This window comes from Buceros rhinoceros, unplaced genomic scaffold (assembly GCF_000710305.1).
Source record: "Buceros rhinoceros silvestris isolate BGI_N320 unplaced genomic scaffold, ASM71030v1 scaffold405, whole genome shotgun sequence".
Lineage (NCBI taxonomy): Eukaryota > Metazoa > Chordata > Aves > Bucerotiformes > Bucerotidae > Buceros > Buceros rhinoceros.
Window position 1 is genome coordinate 183,222 of NW_010412115.1, and position 16,333 is coordinate 199,554.

Genomic DNA, 16,333 nt, shown 5'->3' on the forward strand with positions numbered 1-16,333 from the left:
ATATGGTGGTGAATATGATCTGAGTTAGACATAGACACACCATTTTCAGTGCTATTCTCCATCCAAAATAAATCATCTGCAGTAAAATATTTAGACCTATAGCATATTTAGACCTATAGCATTAAAGTGCTCTCACTTATAGGGCAAATAAAAAAGTGTATTTTAGAATAGATAATAATCCAGAAACGATACAGAAAAAAATCAATTACCTCTCCTCCGAAAGGTTATTCAGTAGTAAAATGGAAATACCTTCTTGAAAGAATAATCCTGTGGGCCTGTAAAAAAGCACACTGGAACTGGAAACTAGAAGGTGAAATGCAACGAGGGAAACTTAGGATATCATCCTTCCTCTTCTACAGTAAATGACCACCTTCACTCACCCATCATACATCAGCACTCTTCCAAGATCTGTAACAGGACAAAAGTATTTCATGTACACCATAATTTCAAAAGCAAACTGTAGCTGAATAAAAAAAACTGTAGGGCTCTATAAATGCAATGACAACTACTCAGATATTGCATCTACGCTCAGCAGTTGAGAAAAGTTTGTATAGCAAAGCCATTAAAGCCTGATTAAAATTTGATGAGATGATAGGATAAATGTGGTAAGTCCACTGAGGCCTGAATTGCCGCCAGTATTGATTAACACCCTTAACACCCCAGTGGGAATCCTATCAAAAGCATATTTCAAATCTAAGCCGTGGGAATCAGAATAAAGCCCTGGATAACAACCACCATATCATTCAGATGAGTGATTTATGCCCCTCTATGACAAGCAAATGAAACCAGATAATGGCAAGTTGCCAAAGGATTGGTTTGACTCACAAATGCACATGGGGATTTACGAATGCTGAAAATATGAGGCCGGATTCATACCTAGTATAATTTCATCACCTTAGTTAAATTTTCCAGGGGTTAAATATGACCCATAGTCTCTGTCCTGATCAGCTTAAACCAGATAAGTATTTTGATATATTGGAAGATAATAGTTTATAGATTGTAAGGGAATACAACTGGCATGGAAACTGATGCAGAAGTGATTACAGGGAGACTTCAGAGAGAGCAGACCATTTTGCTGACAGAAAAAATGTAGTTGTTCCAGTGGCAAGGCTAGCAATGAAATGATAAAACGAAGCATGAGAAGGGATAGAGAATAGATGCAGAAGAGGATTCAGAGAAACGTACAGAGGGAGAAGGACAGAATAAAATTGCAACTCTATGTTAGCAAGTCTGTCATTCCTTTAAAGGCGGAGATAAGAAGCTTAAATTTTTTGTGTCAAGGCAAGGCCCGAAGAAATTTGAAAGAAAGGGAGAAAAAGAATGGCAAAAGCCTGAGATTGTTTTTTAACTGAGGCATTTCTGCTATACTGACAAGGCAAACACTGAGATTTGGAAAGAGAAGAATAAGGTTATGTTTTATGAAAAATCAGTCACGCATGGTCTAGATTTGAAAGAGTGCAAATTAAAACAGGAAGGAATGAATCCTTGTGATCCAAGGGGACAAAAGGTTCAGGGAGGTGTTGCATATGACTCTGAGGTTTGTGGAAAGAATTAAGTTGTTAACAGTGATAAGGAGGGGGTAAAATCTAGAGGTTTGGGGGATTGATTTTGTTTGTTGCTTTGTTGTGGGGGGCAGGGGGTACTTCGTTAGTTATTTGCAGAAATCATGGGTGCTTTGTTCCAAATCGTAATTCTACAGTTAGCTAAAAGTAGTTATCCATACAGGGTGAGTGTGAAGAGTATTTTTTGCAACCAGCTTAATAATATTGAGTCAACTGAACATTTAGAATTACTAAATAAAAGCAAAACCTAAATCCCATGTGGCTTCATTACATAAAATATTGGATAGAGCTCATGTCCTCACTGGAAGAGGCTTAAAGTGTTTAAGAACGCTCTCTTTTGTCTCTCTTTGCTTGATTGCTAGATGGAAAGTTTTATTTAAAACACCTGTCACTGGCATGTTCTGAACTCTGAGAGGCTCCCCTGAATCTTGTGGGAGAGGCCTGTGGCAGGGAACGTCATAGGCCCAAAACAGCAGATGGCCTTTTGTAAAATGTGTAGTTATCACAGTTGTGTCTTGACTCTCAGCTGAGTGTCACCTGTGGAACTAGCTGCTTACAGGTGACTTTGATGGAAATAATGAAGGAAAGGGTTTGCACGTAGGTGGGACTTGATGGCTCAGAGAGATCTACTCTTGCCTAGGGAATTTAAAGACCAAAAGGCTCCAGAGAACTAATACAAGAGGAACGGTGAGAACATTCAGGGGAAAAGTTGCTATGAATCAATCATAAATAGCTGGTTTCACCAAAGTGTCATTAGGCATGATTTGTTTGGAGAAGACTGTGAGATGGCTGTGGTGTTCGGGCACTGTGGGCAGGTGGCCCCTTAAGTAGAAGGGAAGGGTAATGAGACTGTGTGGTGTTCTAGCTGACAAGGTGCGTTAGTATCTGAATTGTTGCAACCTGATATGTTGGTTAGACTAGCAGCTTGGAAGCCTAACCACATGGCAACCGTGTGTGTCTTCTTTTTACCAATTTCTTGTCTTTTGTTAATACCTGACATAATAGCATTGGTCAGTAACTGGTGATTGTTGCCCATAATGCAGATTTTCCTGTACTGCTCCACTTGGGCGTTTCTTCTAATTGATTTTATGGAAGGAATTGAAATGAGTTTTAAGACGCTCTGCAAGTTCTACCAATTGTAGAATCCACGTTGTCTCTACCTTTTCTGTTTGCCAAGTTTGTCTGTCTTTCTGTTTGTATCCAATGGTGTCTAAATTAATAGTGACTTTAGGACCTAGTTCCTCTATAGTAAAACAAGTCTTTCAATTTCGCAGCCTGTTACGCTCACTAAATGCCTTTTCAATGAAGTATGTATGATTTATTTATTTAGAGAGAGGTGTGTGTGTATATCTACATACATGTGTAATATATATTAGGGGCAGGTCTTTGTCAAGTATTGCTTCATCTCGGAGGACAGATTAGTATCATGAGATGCTGGCAACACCAAACTTCATGACTGGCGTTTTGTGGTTTGTTGGTGGGTTTTTAGTAACCTTAATTACATCTGAGTACTAATTTCTTTAAATGTTTATTTCCTGAGTAGCCAGATACAGGCCCCAGATCATTGAATCATGATGGAAATGCTGAAATACTTTGCTGATCAGGGATAAGCCTAACTGTAGAGTCCAGCATATCCAGAAAGTTAAGCACATCCATACAGGTCAGCATGTTGTTTTGCAGAATCTAATGAATTGACTGAACTCTATAAATATGAATAAATAAATACACTGTATATACACTCTGTAAATATCATCTTGTTTAAACACATGAACTAAGCAATAGAAATGTTGCACATTTGCTTAAAAAATGCAATGCTAAGGCTTGGGGAAGAGTGGCTGGAAAGCTGCCCAGCAGAGAAGGACCTGGGGGTGTTGATTGCCAGCCAGCTGAAGATGAGCCAGCAGGGTGCCCAGGTGGCCAAGAAGGCCAATGCCATCCTGGCTTGTATCAGAAATAGTGTGGCCAGCAGGAGGAGGGAAGTGATTATCCCCCTCAACTCAGCACTGGTGAGGCCACACCTTGAATACTGTGTCCAGTTTTGAGCCTCTCACTTCAAGAAGGACAGTGAGTTACTGAAGTATCCCCAAAGCAAGGCAACAAAGCTGGTGAAGTGTCTAGAGAATTGGGGTTGTTTAGCCCGGAGAAAAAGAGGCTGGGGGGAGATCTTATTGCTCTCTACAACTACCTGAAAGGAGGTTGTAGTGAGGTGGGGGTTGGTCTCTTCTGCCAAGTTACAAGTGATAGGATGAGAGGAAACTCAAGTTGCACCAGGGGAGGTTTAGTCAGGTATTAGGAAAAATGTCTTTACAGGGAGGGTTTTAAAGCACTGGAACAGGCTGCCCAGGGAAGAGATAGAGTCCCCATCCCTGGATGTATTTAAAGCACTTTGTAGACACGATGCTGAGGTATGTGACTTAGTGGTGACCTGGCAGTGCTGGGTTAACGGTTGGACTTGATGATCTTGAAGGTCTCTTCCAACCAAAACAATTCTGTCCTGAATGCTGATCAGAACACTGCTACTTGTCTATAGCTCAGTGCTGAAGGTGTTGAAAAGTTAACTTGCTTACAGGGAAGAATTGTTTGGTTTTGTTTGGCTATTCCGGCTAATATAAAAGCCTAGTTCACTGAATTACCCATGAGAAGCTAACTGTCTGCTAGGTGAGGTCACAAAAATACTGCTGTAAATGATAGATAGGGCAGACCTAAACAAGGCAAAGAGCCCATCATCAGCTTTCTGTACAGGTACTCTCTTTGTTCCCACTGACACATACTCCAGGAACTTTCTGATGGAGGACATACAGAAGTGTTAACTTTAATGTTGCAGATGGGAAACTGAGGCCCACCAAGACTGACCGGATGAAGAAGTATCATTAACAACGTAATTTTTAATTACATGTTCAACTCCAGTAGAATTCAGCAAGAGTTAAGCAGCTTAATGCATTTATGGATCTGAGCTTAACAGGCTTAATCGCCAGGAAGGCTTTGGAAAAGCTACATGACCCCTGAATTTCAGCTGGAATCTCTTTTTTAAACTAGTGTTCAGAAATTTTATGGTGTTAGGTGCAGAACAGACATGAGGTAGTCTCAAACTTTTTCCAGGTTTGTGAATTCTTAAAAAAAAAAAAAAACCCTCAAAAAAAGCAAAAAGTGAGGAAACAGCAGTAGCTCATGCAGTAAAAATGGGGTTTGTTTCCTGAAGCTGTAAAAAAGGGGGGTTGTTTCCTGAGGCCATAGAGTAAGAAATGAAGAGGAATTTTCTGTGTGGTTTCATTCTTGTATATAAAAAACAGTGTTTGGGGAATGTGTTCTTAATAACTGAGGATAAAGGACTTTAAATGCTGTCAGTAAAAAGATTGCAGTATGTGTGAAAATGTGGTAGGGGAATAAACTGCACAGTGAGAGATGGGATAGCTTGCACCACTGACCAAGGTAAATACTTGGAAAAAAAAAAAAGGCTTGCAGCATGCAGGTTGTCTGGATGGATTACAAATGTATTTTAAATGAGTTGTAGTTCATATCGCTAGTAGAAAATTACTGAAATGTAGCTGTGTTCTTTGCATTTGCATCTTTACTTGCAGAAGCATGATGGCCACTTCACAGTCATCCAGCTTGTGGGCATGCTGCGGGGGATAGCATCTGGCATGAAGTATCTCTCAGACATGGGCTATGTACACCGTGATCTGGCAGCCCGTAATATCTTGGTCAACAGTAACCTCATGTGTAAAGTCTCTGATTTTGGTTTGTCACGAGTGTTAGAGGACGATCCTGAAGCCGCATACACCACAAGCGTAAGTTTGTCTTATCTAATTTGAACAACTGATTGCCTTGTGCCTCTCTTATTCCAGTTTCAGATTTTTCTGTGCCACAGGAATAATAGTTTGAATTGGCTTTGTTCCATTCCCAGTCCATGTGGTTTAATATCACTGCCAGTGTGTTTAAAGGGCGTCGTTTTTTGGCTCTGTAAGGGATGTATAATAAACTAGGCAAAAGGGTTTTTTAAGCAAATGTGCAAGTATAAGCAGGAGACCTTTCCCATTCTACTTTGGGGTTTGTGTTTGGTTTTGCAGTTTGGGGTCATTTATTTTTTTTTTTCCACATCCTTTCCCCTTCTGCTAACTTGTGTTCATTTACAAAGGTATGTTTTTAAAACAGGGGGGTGGGTGAGAAGAGAATCTCACCAGTTCCACTGTTGGAAGCATGGTGTCAAGCCTTGTATTCACAAATTACAAATTTCTTTTCCACTTAAGCTTATCTTCTAACAGATGTTAGTCTCACTTCATTAATATTTATATTCCTTATGTGATGCAAGTAAATTGTTATACTGGAAAATAATTTTTGGGTGGGGTTTGTGTTGAGGAGGTTGTTTTGTGATGCTGTGGGGGTGTTCCACTGAAGTGAAAAATTCTTGAACATGGAGAAGCTTTTTCAAATTTGACTTAGAAGAAAAAAATAAATGGTACCTGCCGTTTGAAGAAAGTAGGAGTGTGTTGATGCTAATAAATTACAAGTTCAGATACAGCATTTTTTCCACAGTACTAAAATGTTCAACTACATTCCTCTTACAATTATTACCACAACATCAAGAATCTTAGCTAATTATAAGCTGATTTCAAGTAACTTTCATATCTACCACTGAAACTGAAGTTATTTCAAAGCCAGAGTGCACTCTCATTAGTATTCTTACAAAATGCACAGAATTTGTATGTTCCCATGATAGGGCGCAGTGACAGAATTCTAACAGAGATAATAAATTAGCATTAAATAATTTATTTTGACCTATTTCAACCTTTTTAAAATGAAATAGGAAAAAAGTGATGCGTGGCCAAAGTGAGATGAGTTACTACTCATCTAATTTAACTGTATTCTAGTAAGTACTCTGGTGTATCTGTTGAATTCAATATTGTTATTGTAATGGGATTACGGATCTTTTATATGTATTATAGCCATTGGCATTTTTTCTAGTTTAAGACAAAAATAAGTGTGTTATTATACATTCACTGTAAATTCCACTTCTTGGAACAAGGTCTACACAGAACTGCAATCTGACTAAAGCAAAACAAGTCACTTTGCAAGTTTTTCTACCAATATTAATATGCAAGTTGAGTTGGGAAGATCATAGTTTTTTCCCTTTATTGGGGAGATACCCTCATTTAGTTGAACACCTCTTTTGCTTCACACTGCTTCTTAGTATGAGGCTTGAAAGGAAAAATAAACTTTACTGCTGCTTAACAAGTTATCACATGTTGGCTGAGCCTTGCTAATTGTCCATGTGAGTGTGCTCAGCTGGCAGCAAATGCCCCCAGTGACAGGCAAGCTAAGTTACATTGCTCAGCACTGATCATGGGCTAATCAGCTCAGCTGGTGGCAGGCACTGCAACCTGCCAAGCAGTCCCCACCAGTCAGGTTCAGGAAAAATTCCAAATAATAATTTGAGGCTTTCAGCTATTAATCCTGTAAGTTTCTACTGGATACCAATACTGAACAATTCAGAGTAGTTAATGCCAGAAATTTTCAGCATACCTAGAGCTGCCTATAATATGTCCATCGGGATAATGCAGATAAGGAGGGGAATGATTACAAGGGCTGATGGCCAGTGGCAGGATCCTGTGTCAGCCAGATGTTTACTTTGACAATGAATTCCACAAAGAAGATTAAAAAGCTTTGAAACTCAGGCAGGAAAATTCTGCGTGTCATTATAACATGAACTAGAAACTTTGTAAATAGGAAGAATTCAAAGCAACAGTCAGGGATAATAGAAATTAAAAGCATTTTGAATCACTCATTCCTTCAACTCCAGCTCCCTCTGTTCTTGCAAGTGGATCTTCACATCCAGACTGTTTTAGTCACTGTGGCTTAGTCTGCCCAATTCTATTCTGTCACCTCTGGTTCTTGGAAAATGCCCTTCCCTCATCCCCGAGGGTAGTCTGACTGCCGCACTCCCTGTTCCATTCTGTACAATCTGGAAATAGCCAAGTTTTCTGTGGGATGCTCTTATCTGCATCCTTTGGGTCTTGCTCCCTCTGAGCAGGTCCAGCAGATGTTGTCTGTAGGAATGCTTTATAGGAAGCCAAACAGCCCTGTCACTTTTTTCAAGGAACACAGAACAATTAAGACTGAAACAGGGTGGGGGGAGGAAGAAGAAATGTTTGTCACACTGGCTGTGGAGGACTCAGTGAAGACTTTCCCTCTTCAAGCAGGCTTTCATGATAGCAGAAGAAAATAGAGCCCCACACTGCATACCATGTCCTCTCATAGATTTCACTGACCATCATTATGTCATTGCCCTTTTTCCTCATCATGAACATCTTCCCAACAGCAGGCCATGTGCATTACTAGAGGTTTTTATAGCTTCTATTTAGTTCCATACTGTGCCTTTGCCATGTGAAGGTTAAACCCTCAGTGCTCCTACAAAGGTTCGAGTGCTTTTCGAATTTGTGTTTCCTCTCCACAGAGATTTTACTTGGTGACAGCCCTGTACCTGTAGCTACAAGAAATCCACAGGGTGGCTCTGTATATTGAACAGTACTACTTTTAGGCTTGCATCTCCCAGTACACCACTGTATGTCAGTGCTCAGAGGAAGCTGATTATTTTTTATTCCCCTTTTCGTCTTAGTCCTGGCGTCACAAATAGAATAGTACAATTATGTGTTTTCTTTGGAAATGAGAGCTACAAGACAACCTAAGCCAAACAGAAGCCAAGGAAACACAATATCTGTAATGGTGTGGTCAGTAGTGTGTGAATGTATTCCCAGACATAAAAAAGCGTAAGTTGATGAAAAAGACAAACTGTGGCAAAACAGGTTGCATTCTCCCAAAAATAAGCTGAAAGGCCCTCATACCTTGGGAATTTACCACATCCAGGTAGGTACAGCCTTAAGTCAGGTGATCAACGTATTTTGCTTTGTCTTCCTGATGACATTCAATATATGCATCTTCCTCTATTCACTGGTTTAGAATAAATCTTATGTTCTTTCTCTTGGCACATTCTTCCACATGCAGGGAAAAAATCAGGAATCAAAGTCTAGGAAAAGCAGTAACACTAGGGAAAATCTGTAAACGAAAGCACCTAGAAAATTACTGTGTTCTGTGCTTACACTGAAACACTAGTTAGGAGTCACAGACTGCATTGGTTTAGAAGAGACCTTCAAAGGGAATCTAGTCCAACACCCTCTGCAGTGAGCAGGGAGACTGTTGAGTGAAGTAGTGATGGAAAACTTGACAAATGCCCCAAAATAAGACAACTTAAGATCATTATGTTTCCCAGGAATTTCAGATTGTGACGCTGCTGGTTGGAGTGCTTTAAAATGGTGCATGAAAAGATTGAAATTTCAGGAAACAGCTTTCTGACTTCCATAGGAGGTTTTTTTTTTTCGTCCTCCAACCTATTGAAACAAAAGATGTAAATATGCTTTAGATAAGAGGGTCAGTAGGAAATAAAAGATTGGCTTCTGTTTGCTATCAGGGATCACAAAACTTACAGGAAGATATAATTTAGAATAGGAAGAAGGAATTCAGAGCTAGGAATATCTGACTGCCAATCTTTGTATTTCAGACTGATCAGGAAAAATAATATAAATTTGGGGACAATGAATAGTAGGGGGTTTTTTCCATGAAGGCAAAATTTTCATTTTTAGTAGTAGTTGCCAAGGCAACAGTCACTCATAAAAAGACATTTCTAGTATATAAACAGTCGTTTCTGTCAATACAGAGGACATCTAGGTTCTTGCATCCCTGCTTTTAGGTAGACTATGTTTTATGGTATAGATAGATTCAGTTTAAAACATAGTCAGGGCTCATGTGTATTTCAAAATGAACCACATGCCTCCAGAAAAGCTGTTTACATGTAGCGAAATGTGTACATATATATAATCAGAACAGGATCTATAGCAGTACTTCAAAAAAGTACTAAATTGGATTTCTGTTAGGGGTGACACCTTGATATTCCAAATTAAATCTGATTTTTAGTGGCACAAAATGCTGCTACAAACCAAATTAGATGATATATAAAGAAATGTATTTAAGATTTCTTTATCAGCTGTATCTCTGAATTCAGCCTTAATATATTTCCATAACAATAGTTAGAGAAATTACTTATTGCATTGCCTTTCCTTAATCAATTGATTAATTTTAATACTCTTCTCAAGCCTTTTGGATAAAATACCCCATCCAGGGATATTTCAGGTTTAGTAGATTCATTAAAGGAGCAAAACAGATTGATGCCCATAACCTATATAAACACTGGCAAGTAGCAAAACTTTGAGGGGATCAGGATGAGGACTTCCTGTTTTTTACTTTGTTACATGATTTTCATATGCCAAGGCATTTTCCATTTTCTCTTACTCGTGCAGAGATAATGGGTTTGGGGTGAAAAGGTTTAATCTGCTAAAAAGTAAAACAAAACACAAATGATCTCATTAATTTGGAAGGTCTACCAATAGTTTCAGAACAACCTGAGTGCTATGACAAGCATTTTGCCTAGACATTTACTTTGAGAATCAAATTAATCATAAACAGTGGAGTAAATTGATTACTGGCAACCATTCTCGAAAAAGAAGAGGCTGTGCACTGTAAAGGTCTGCATTAACCTGTTTTCTTGAAAACTAATTGGTGACATAAAGTTGAGCACAATCACTGTCAACTAGCTAATTCTGTATGTAATGTGACAACAGCACATCTTGTCATTCACCAAACTGAGAGGAACATCATGATTGGCAGGATGCATCACAACCACGTTTGGTTCTCAGTCTGAAACCAGGCATGTGGTGTGGAATCCCACCAATCCTTTTCCTTCTCTGGAGAGTTGTTTTCTACAGTTGATCTCACTAGAGACTATCTGAAAAGTGAACAGACTAATGTGGTTTGTAACAAGTGAGAAGAATAACACCTGTTCTCCTCAAGCTTTGCAACTTCATCAATGCTAGGCTGAAGCCTGGCATGAGTACCTTTCCTGAATCCTCTCTTGAAAGCCTAGTTGAAACTGCATGGTCTGGGTCTGTTTGTGAACCCCACCATTTTCCAGCTTTGCATAGCCATGTAAGCTCTTTGCAGAAGCCTTGATTTTCTTGTGGCATCTATCTTCCTTAGCATCTAAAAGGAGGGCATGCACATTCACAGGTCCTCTAAGTCTTCCTTACAGCTTGTAAGATAGCCCTACAGTCTGACACCTCCTAACAGAGTATCAGCCTTCTCTAATGACTCTTAGTGCGATGAGTAGGACAGACCCTTCTTCTCACCTTAAGTACTCACCACAGGCCGCTGCACAGTCTTCCTATTCAGTCTGAAAACCTCTAACTTGTCTCTCCTGTCACATCCACTCTATTGCCAAGCATCTGATGCAGGGTATTTTGTTCAGACAGTATTTTCCAAGATGACAGATTATCTGGAAGTAGGGGGAACAGGAAAAGGGGAGTTATTTCCGTTACTCTTCATATTTAGTGAAGAGGTAAATATTTAGCCTTTGCGGCCACAGCTAAAAATGTGTGCCATTCATGACCCGACTCCTGCTTTTTGGGATGTTTGCAGAAACCTTTCGACTAAAGGTTGTATCCTTCCAGGGCTGCTATATGAGATTATAATATTGTTTGCCAAATTAGAGGTGCAGAACTCAATGACATCCTGAAGGGGTTGTCTTTTGATAAGGCAATCAGTATCATCTTGCCTCATCAGGATTACTGTGCTACTCTGCAGGAGTCCAGCTGCTGCCTGTCTCCAGACACCGCATGTCCCTGTTCTTAGCTGGGTGTCAGCCTGCTGAGTGCAATGGGTTGGTTTTACACCTACAACAGTAGCAATAACTCTAGTGGGATTCTGGCACTAACATATAAAGTAAATATTTTCAAGTAGTTAATTTCTCAGAGCATGGGCAAGTAGTCAAGAATGTCACCGGTTTGGCTGAGGCTGAGCCAAGGTCCGGTAACGATAATACCTGCCTCTATTCCAGCAGAGATAAGGGAAGGGAGAAAGGAATTAGTGAGACCTCTAAAATGCTTTTTGGAAAACTGAAACAAACTTTAATAACACTACAAACATTATATTAAATACAAAGGAAAACGAGTGAGGTATTGAGGGCTAAACCGAAAGCAAACACGGACTGCAGCAGTGATCGAAGATGGCAGCGGCCACGTGGTTCTGCCACGTGAGCAGAACAGAGAGACCCGCACAGTTACGAATTACCCGGCAGCGTGAGACAGAGTGGAATTGGCACAATCCTACCAATCCTACCGTGGACTGAGACAAAAGCAAACAGCTCTCAGGCGAGCAGGCAGTCTGGACCCAGCTCAGCAGCGGGGCTCCGATGTTTTGGGCTAACAATGTGAGATGTGATGACTTTTAGTAAGTAGTTGTATGTTTAAAAGGAACAGAAATCCCAAACCTACTCATTCAGTGGAGAGCATGGTGCTTGCTATTTGCTTGGCTTATTTATAGTAGCCCCTGAAGATGGAGATATGCGTCTTTGACAAAATTTAATTATTTTAATACCTCTCTCTCTGTGATTCTCTGTTCAGCTTTTATGCAGCTATGATCCCAAGCTAATTAAAGAGGTTTTTTCATTTATTTAACCCTCCTGGAAGTTAGTTACAGAAATGTTAATAGGTTATAACACAGACCACAACCAAAGCAGAGCCTTAGAAGGAAGGCCCAAGGACAAGAATGAGACATAAATATGAAATCACAGTCTCTCTCCTTGTTTTGTGTAACTTTCTACTTACATGAGTACTCTCTTCCTCCCTATAACTGTTGTTATTTGAGTTCTGAGAACATGAAAAAACCCCATGAAAATTTGTATTTAGATATACAGAGAATCAAAAGGGGCTTAATTCAGAGAGATTTCTAAATTACCTGGTTGGATTTAATTCTAAAACATAATATAATAGCTCTCTCACCCCTACTCTTCCTCCCCACACACCCCCACACCCCCCCAGCACCATCACCACTCGAAGTAGGAACTCTAAATATGCATTTGGCAGAGAAACAAAGTTGGAAATTTTGCATTTCACTTTTTCATACTCAAAATCATTATGTTGATGAACTCAACACAAGTATGCCCTAACAGCTGTAAAAAGGGTGATATTTTGCACTTCATTCCTACTGTGACTTTCAAAGCATCATCAGTCATCATAACCTAATTTAATTTCCAATGAAAAGAAAATATTGCAATCAATCTAAAAAATGCTGTTTAGAGATTTGCAAGCTCTGCATTTCTATTACCCTGTATTTCAACTTTTTGTCTGACTCCTCCCAATTTCATATTAACAAATTTAAGTATTAAACTCTACATGTACATGCTTTGCTATTTCTTAGATGGGTTCTTTGGTCATCTGTAAGTGTGTTCATGAAAATGAAGGTGTGCGTTTATGAATGACTTACAGGGTAGGATTGAGAATGAACTACTTACAGACCTGAAGCATCGGTGCTTTTGAAGATCACTGCATATAGGAGGCAAATGATGAATCTGGTTGTGACATTTGATACTGATAGTGATTGCACTGATTTTTTTTTTTTTAGTATAATATTGTCTGGGAACAGTAAAGCATATTTTGGTGCACTGGTTGTCAACATTTCTCAGTGCATGGATTCCTGAAATTTATCCAGTGGAGATGCAAACTTTGTTAGAATTTTCCTTTTTGTTGGGGGGTTGTATAGCACATTGCACTTTGTTATCTTTCACAGATCTGTTTAAGGTATTCTACAAACTTTCAGGAGCTGAGAATCCCAGACTAAGAAGCCACTCCACTGTTGGAGTATTTTCTGTTGACTCACTGCATATGTATTTTTATTGAACCTGTGGTAGCTGCTGGAGCAAGGAAAGGCATAGGGATTAGGGTTATGAGAGGTATCCCAACACTCAGAAAAGATCTGTTTAGCTCTGACTGTGAGTACCATTAAAACCAGCCACTATTCTAGAGAATTAACAGGAAAATATGCCTGTCTACGGCAGAGCTGTCAAGAGTAACACAGGAAACTCACATCAGTGAGTCTCTTATCTAGACTAAAAAAGTGACTCAAATGATCACTGGAAACACAGTATGTTGAGTAATGAGATGGCATAGTTTTACCACACAGTGTGTAATTAACCATGGAGCTGACTGCTACAGAAAACCATTTGAACCAAGACTTCAACTTAGGTGCTTTTGGGGGTTTGGTTGTTTTGTTTTGTGTTTGTGGAGTTTGGGGGGTTTTTTAATATTCTTAGGAAGAAAAAATACCCCGTTACTACAGTCAACAACAATTTTAAAGAGAGATAAAAGCTTATATTTCAGCCTAGGGAAGGAATGAAGGAGGACAGGAAAAAAATGTGAAAGAGAGAATAGTAGTGTGTGGATTACTTTCAAGCTTTCACACATTCCTCTGAAACATCTGATAAAGCTACAGCTGCAGATTATGGGATTAGAGCACCTTGGGTTTGATTCAAACCAGGGTTTGATTCACTATCACAACTCTTGCTTCAAACAGTAAAAGTAACTCTAACCACTAAAACAAACTGTCTGTGGATGTGCAGGACATCTGTTTGTAAAAGTCCTTGAATGAGGACCACATCTTTCTAACAGACATGACCTATCTCATGCAGAAAGGGCTGTGCAGGGTTCACACAGTGCAATCCTGTGCCACATGCTACATAGATGCAAAATTAATCATCCCAGCCTCAAGATTTTTCAGTAAGTAATTGCTTTTTTAAGTAGTTTAATTCTGCAAAATGCTTTCATTAGTGAAAGTAATAACAAAATGTGACAGTGGGACTCGCAATCCAAATGGAAACAGTTACGTAGTGGAGTACAAGACGACAGAAAGACTCTAAAATGGTGTACAGCAGTAAAAATGGGCAGACCAGGGCAAGCATATATATCTGCAGAAGTTTAAAATGTCTTATGTAGCACTACTGAAACTTAATATAGAATATCAAATAATAACTAAAATCACTGTTACGGGGAAAAGATTGCAGAGATCAAAAAGATTAAAAGAATGTAAGAAGGCAGAGACTATCACTTAGTATTTTAGCAGTGTAAAGAGTGACAAAAATTAGCCGAGATAACTTTTGTATATAAAATGACTGGTGCAAAAACTTCTGTTAAAAAAAACATAAGAAAAAAAGACACCGGATTGGATCTCAATGACATAGCTTAAATAACAGCTAACACAACAGAGGATCACCAAACAGAACTGAGGAGAAAACTAGCCTACAAAAATGTATCTGCAATTTCACTATAGTTTGGCTATGATCAAAACCAAGCAATATCAGAGCAAATGAAAAACACCAGGCCAAAAGCTTTTCTAAGCCCACATAAAAAAAAATTAAATTAAATAAGTCTTTCAGATCTTGAACTATAGGATGCTGATCTGGAAATGTATTTTAATCTAATTAATTCATGTTTTGTTACCTGACTTTAGAGTGCAGTGATATGATTCACCTTTTCAAATAAAATTGATCTTTAGTTTACTTTTGAAAGAAAAAAAAAGGGGGCATGTGTATTTTTTCATTGTTACGTTTTTCTGCAGTGTTGAGTGTCTGATTTTGCTTTGTAGTTGTCACACGCCATTAGGGGACTACTACCTGGCTTTTTTTTTTTTTTAATTCAGATATGAAGAAACACTAAATAAAATACACATTATCAAAGGCTAGGTGAGCGTTTATGGGACCAGGGTTTACAGAACCATTGTTTTTTATTTTATTCTTAGTTGTTAGGTTCAAGACAGAATTAGAGAAACAATTGATGTAACTTCATATGTCCTGTAAAAAAAAAAATCTACTTCCTAATTTGAAGTTTAATCACATAATATACAATTGTCTCTTTGGTAAATGCAAGTTTCACTACCAGGACATACTGATTTATCTAATGGGTTTGAAGTATACTTGTTCATTACAGTATACGTGGCCAGCCAAAGACGTGAAGCAGCTATACAACATCCTACCTGTGCGAAGGGAAGAGACTCTCTTAGCAGACCCATTTTGATATTAATCTTCCTTCTGCATAGCTCGCTCAAGCATCGCTGAATCCCTGCTGGTAGGGAATGCAAAAGAAGTGTGACTATAAAGAGATTGCCAAGTAGAAAGGAAACAAAGATAAGCTGGGGAGCCTCTGGAGCTGCCATCCTTCAAAAGGTGGCTGTTTGTGACTGTACCATTGTCTTTGGGGTATTTAATAGTCTGCTGATTGTCTCTCTCTTTATCTCTACAAAACATTAAATTAAATGTCTGCATAAAGCTGAAAAATGTGGATTTGGGTTTTTTTTTCCTCCAGACAACTTACATATTGAAATGTTTAAATGTAACAAATATTTTTATTTTCAGAACTATAATTGCCATTGCTTCTGGTGACCTAATGATCTGATTAGGACTTTGGGGAAGGCAGAGACATGGTTGATTTCCCTGCAGGGCTTAAATAATACCTTCCATTGCTAAGAAGAAAATTATAAATTTTTTTACTTCTGCTATAGCTTAGAATGAAGAATTATATATCAAGCATGTCAAAGCACTGACTGGGTTTAACATCACAAAGGGTGTTATGTCACTAACTGGTAGAACATCTAGAAAGTTATTTTGGGGAACATAATCATTCTTTGTTTGTGGTTATACAGATAGTGGGGAGAAGAAGCCCTCTTTTTGCCCTCACAGACAGTGTTATCTCACAGTCACAAGTGTTAAGATCTGGCTTTGGTATAAGATTCAAAACTTACTGGTATTAAACCCATACAGATAGACAATGCTACTTCTCTGAGCAAATCTTAAATAGCTATGCAAGGCGGGGGGGGGTGGGGGAGGGGGCAAAGGGGGA

General features: G+C 38.9%; 1 protein-coding gene across 1 annotated transcript in view; it reads left to right on the top strand.

Annotated features, from left to right (window-relative positions):
- EPHA6 (EPH receptor A6) overlaps nucleotides 1–16,333 on the top strand; it is a gene marked incomplete at its 5' end in the record, with an annotated part of 223,512 nt that overhangs the window by 170,903 nt on the left and 36,276 nt on the right. Inside the window, one exon of the mRNA XM_010136236.1 lies at nucleotides 5,141–5,350. Within this exon, the coding sequence (XP_010134538.1) occupies nucleotides 5,141–5,350 (210 nt within the window). The remainder of the gene's footprint in view (nucleotides 1–5,140; nucleotides 5,351–16,333) is intronic.